The sequence below is a fragment of the Limulus polyphemus genome, unplaced genomic scaffold, assembly GCF_000517525.1.
Source record: "Limulus polyphemus unplaced genomic scaffold, Limulus_polyphemus-2.1.2 Scaffold585, whole genome shotgun sequence".
Lineage (NCBI taxonomy): Eukaryota > Metazoa > Arthropoda > Merostomata > Xiphosura > Limulidae > Limulus > Limulus polyphemus.
The window spans coordinates 291,898-297,361 of NW_013666195.1; the positions used below are offsets into that span (position 1 = coordinate 291,898).

General features: G+C 32.2%; 1 protein-coding gene across 2 annotated transcripts in view; it reads left to right on the plus strand.

The window, feature by feature from the left end:
* LOC106459280 (rho GTPase-activating protein 1-like) overlaps positions 1 to 5,464 on the plus strand; it is a 44,629-nt gene that overhangs the window by 24,830 nt on the left and 14,335 nt on the right. The window contains exon 12 of one of the 2 annotated variants that reach the window (XR_002610548.1): positions 3,551 to 3,679. Coding sequence is in view for 1 of the 2 variants with exons in the window: in XM_022385727.1 (XP_022241435.1) it covers positions 3,573 to 3,679 (107 nt within the window). In the remaining variant the exon portion in view is untranslated. The remainder of the gene's footprint in view (positions 1 to 3,550; positions 3,680 to 5,464) is intronic. The other variant, XM_022385727.1, reaches the window with a different exon arrangement.

The following is a 5,464-nucleotide window of genomic DNA, read 5'->3' on the forward strand; positions in this document are numbered from 1 at the left end:
CTGAACACACTATTCCAAATGTGGCATAACCAGTGACCTATACAATGAAAATATAACCTCCTTAGACTTATATTCAATATTTTTGTAGATACAACCTAAAATATTATTTGCCCTAATACTAGCAACATCACACTGTTTGGGTGGCTTTAGAGACTGATTATCTATCACACCAAGATCTCTTTCTTTCATGACACTGTTAAGGTTATTCCCATCCAAATTATACTTATAATTAAAATAATGTAACCCACATGCATTATCTTGCATTTATTATATTTAAAATCCTTCTGCTATTTATTTACCCAACTCACTAAATGATCTAAATCCTTTTGTAAATCAGCAGCATCCCCTCACAGCTAGCAACACCCAAGACCTTAATATCATCTGCAAATTAAATAATTTATTGACCGTTCCTTCATCTATATCATTGATGTAAATCAAAAAGAGCAAAGGTACTAAGACTGAGCCCTGAGGTAGCCCACTTGTGGCATTAATCCAGTTTGACTGAACTCCATTTGTAACAACCCTCTGCTTTCTTCCACCCAGCCACTCTTCTATCCAGTTTGCTAACTCATCCCCCACACCTATAGAGATAATTTATTTTTTACAAGCCTTTTATGTGGCACCTTGTCAGATGCTTTCTGAAAATCTAGATACATCAAATCTACACTCTTACTCTCATCTAACAAAACAGTAACCTTTTCAAAGAATGTCAAAAGATTTGTAAGGCAAGATTTTCCCTTAGTGAAACCATGTTAACTATCCAATGAAATTCTAAATTTTGTTAAATGACTTTGCAAAGCATCTTTTATCAGACTTTCCAAAGGTATCCAAAACTTTTCCCACAACTGATGTAAGACTAATGGGTCTATAATTACTGGGACAATTTTTATTACCTCCCTTGAAAAGAGGAGTTACATTAGCTAACTTCCAATCCTCTGGTACCTGCCCACAATTCAAGGACTGACAAAAAATAGTAACAAGTAACTCACATATCTAATCATTAACCTCCTTCAAATCCGTTGGAGAAATATTATCTGGCCCAGAAGCCTTATCATTCTTTAACTACCCAATTTTTTCTTAACCAGCTCAGAATTAATGCAGTCATCTTGTTAGATATCGTTTCCATCTATCAACTGTTCAAGATGTAGAATACTGCTTATTTCTTCATTAGTAAAAACTGAAGAAAAAGCAGAATTTAATAACCCAGCCATCTCATAATCATCAGATACAAGACTTCTATTATCATCCCTCAAGGATCCTACCCCCATCCTAACATTTTGTTTACACTTAATATATTTAAAGAAATCCTTACTGTTAATTTTTACATTTTCAGCCAACCTTTTCTCATAATCCTTTTTGATATCCTAATTTCCCGTTTCACCAACATTCTTGATCTTCTAAATCTTCTGTCATCCCAGTCAATTTAAATTTCTTAAATTTATAATGCTTTTCTTTGATTTTATCTCTTATACTCTTTGTGAGACAACGTGGTTTTACTTGCATCTACCATTTTCTTTCTATAAGGAATATGTTTACCTTGAATAAATAAAAACTTATCTTTAAAAATTTTCCACACCTGTCAGTGTCTCCAAATAAATCAACTGCCCAATTCACAACAGATAATTCTTGTCGCAGCCTTTCAAAATTTGCCTTTTTGAAATTTGTATAACCCAAAATATCATTATTCCTTTCTCCATATGCATCAAGACATTAAACCTAATAGAGCAATGATCACTTGTACCCAGATTGTCAGGGTTTTAAATATATATATGTATATGGGTGCGGGCTAAGGATTCTTCTACAGTTGGTGTCTGTGACTTGTTGGTGATAAATTCGAACAATAAACAGATAGCATGCACTCCACTCGTTTTAAAATAATATATATTCTGTATTATCTAATCTGTCTGTATACTGACACAGTAGATTTTGTTCCTCTTTTTTTCTTCTCACCAGTCAGTTCTTCATTTATGTTGACATCTTTGTACACCTCATCTCCACCCAATAGTCTTGGGCCTAGTAGGTCTTTATGTTCTATAACAAATTCGTTGTCTTCAGTATCTGCTTCTATGACAGCCACACCTGCAATCCATATGTATCTGTACCTCAATAGCTACATCTCTTCAACTGATTGGCATGGAAGACCTTGGTCGTCCCATTCACTTTCACTTTATAATGCATTCTTTTGACCACTTCCTTTACTGCAAAAGGTCCTTTCCACTGCCAGATGAGTTTGTTGTTGGTTGTGGGTAGCAGAACTAAAACCTTCTGCCCTACCTTGAAATGTCAACCCTTGGCCTTCATAGAAGTATTTCTGACAGTCTTTGGGTTTGGCTTCCCCAGTAAAACTGCTGTGATAGGTCTAGTTCAATATTCCCTTCCAGTCATCTGTTTTGTAAGTCTTTTTCCTCTTTCTCTTAATCTCATTGTAAAGTTTCTCACTAATTTCATCAGTATCTTTTGGTGGTCTGTAACAAATTCCTACTAAAAGCCTTTTCCCTTTATATCCACTAATCGACATTCAAATGGATTCAGTCTCCTTACCATTATCTTTGATATTCTCAATTCAACAGGATGTAACTCACATTTTACATATAAAGTTACTCCTCCCCCCTCTTTAATACACTATCCCTATTAGATAGCCTGTAAAAGAAATTTCTGTCATCAAAATCATCTACACTTAGCATGTTTCATTATTCTCATTATATCAAAATCCTCCATTCCTACCACTGCTCTAAAGTCATCTGTTTTGTTTCTTATTCAAGCATTACAATAGTAACAATTAAGCCTACCCTTATAACTACTTCTATACTCATTTACTATGCTAAACTTTTCTCTGCATTTTGTTCTTTTTTCATTTATTTTTTCCTGGCCCTCACCACTGTTTAGTCCTAGTTTAAAACTTCCCTTACAGCTGAGTTAGTAGCTGTAGCAAACAAGCCGGCCCCTATTTTATTTAAATGTAAACCATCCATTCCAAAATTCTCACTTCTTCCACTGAACTGATCCCACAAGTCCAACCAGTCAATCTGCTCATTCTAACATGCTAACCTAAGTCTAGCATTTAGCCCAATTGACCTACTTATAACTTTATCTCCACTGTTAATTCTAGACAGTATCCCTGACAAAATTAAGTTATGGCCTTTTTCTTTAAGTGCCTCTATCATCCCCTTGTACTTATTAGTTAGCTCCTCTGACCTACCTTTCCCTACACCATTATCTCCTACATGCACCACAAAAACTGCATCTCTGCTTGCCCCCTAATTATATCTCCTGCTCTGTCAGTTATATCCTCCACCTGTGCCCCTGGGTAGCATAATCTGATTCTATTCTTCCTATTTACCCCAAAATACTGGAGTATGAAGTGAGCTTAAATAATATAAAGGTTTTGGACTTTAAAATCTTACATTAATATTCAAAGATTTTTGCCAGAATGATGAAAATATATGGTACAATGAATTAAACATGAATATCACAAAACATATCAATACCTTATTGTTTGCTATAGTATTTTCATTTCAAAACTAGAACATTGAAGTAACATCAGCAATAGTAATATTTCTCTCTGCAAACAGAACTGGAGCAGACTGAGAAACTCCCTGTTGCCAAGTCTTTGATACTGCAAAGGTTACCAGAAGATAACTATCAGCTTCTCAAATATGTTGTTGAATTTCTTGTCAAGGTACAACAATTTCTTTACTTTCTTGTAAGAACAAAATTAAGAAACATTAACCTTTAGTGTAATTGAAAATCTGCCACAATATTGCTATTTAAAAATGTTATTTTACTGAAAGTAACTATTCCAATATCATTAAGAACTGGTCTTTTAATGTGTGCTAAGAAACGAAATATCCATTAAATTGTAAGCTTTCAGGCTGATAAACAGTTCTTCAAGGTTTACACAGTCCTTGAAGAAGTATAGTACAGTGGATGTAAGTTTGAACAAAAATTAGAAAATCATCTCGGCATCAAATAAAGTAACAGGGAAGAGAGCTTACAAATAAATTAAGAAATGAGAATAACCACTATGCAAGATATGCAATTTTATGCAAACTGATATCACGGTCATAGGCTTTTCCACAAACATCATAACATTTGTAACCATTAAAGAACTTTACATTATTCATTTATCTAAATGTTATATAAAATGCACAGTTCAGTAAACACTTCCAACACATAAGTAATAATATAAATGAAGTCCCTATACTAAATCATTTCTCAAATTAGCCAGAACCAGTTTGGAAAAAAATAATTACAGGTCAGAAATAAAGAAAAACACTTCTTTCTGATTTAGTTTTTACAGTGATTTTAGGCACTACCTCATGAAGGGCCATGACCTCAAACATTATTATCATTTCAAAAGTTACAATATTTTCCATCTTCTTTTCTTTATTTTTGATGAGTAATAACTTTTCTAATTATATTGAACTATCTATTCATATTTTTTCCTTTTTATAAAGCAGAGTTGTCTATCTTTGATGTTCCAAGTTGTTGAAAAGAAGTGGTTGCACCAATTTAATGAAGTTTAATAGAAGAAATCAAATGTGCTCCTTGTCAGATAAAGCTTAAATGATTAACTTTTTATACACAAAATATTAAAGTTTTTAGAGATTTAATGCTTCTAACTTTCAATATAATGTGTATATATTCACAAACTTTGGACATCTTTCAGTTCATATTATGTCTTTCACATACAAAAAATATTTTTAGTGAAGTATTTTTAATAAAATAAAATAAAGATTTGTCCATTAATATATTGAGTATTTGTTTTGAATAGTCCTTATGCAAAGTAATTTTCATGTTAAAATTTCATCTCAAAAATCTCAAATTTCCTTTGTGTAAACCCTAAGACTTCCTAAATGCATTTCAAACGTTTTTTTGTTTTTTTTTTGCAGCAAAACTTTATTGCTTATCTGTTATTTTCTGTATCGTATCTGAAAACGGGATCGGTCAATTCGACCAACCTCTTAATCACCAAATAAAAAATTTAAATAAACCTAAATTACCCTTTTTTTCTTTCTAGAATGACTTAAAATTGTAACATGAAACTACATTCGTTTATTCTAAGTAGCTCTAAGTTCGTAACATTATACATCTAGTTATAATTAAATTTTATTATTTTATTGTCCTTTGAACTGTGTCTAACTACTATACGTGCCATTATAAGTTGTAAATCACTTGAGGAACATGCAACTCACATTACAATAGCGAATTACATTACCCACAAGCTACTCACATGCTTGCTTCATAAACCATTTTAATTATATTATTATTATTATTACTTATTTTACCTAATCTAGTCTTAAATAACTTAAAAAGATCCATATTTTTAGATTTTAGTTACTTTTAAATTAAGAAATAAAGAATAAATATGAAAAACAAGAAATAAAGTATTTACCCAATCTTCTTTTTTCTTGCTCTCGGGTTTTCGAAGAGAGTTAACCCTAATTTTTATACTATAGATAGT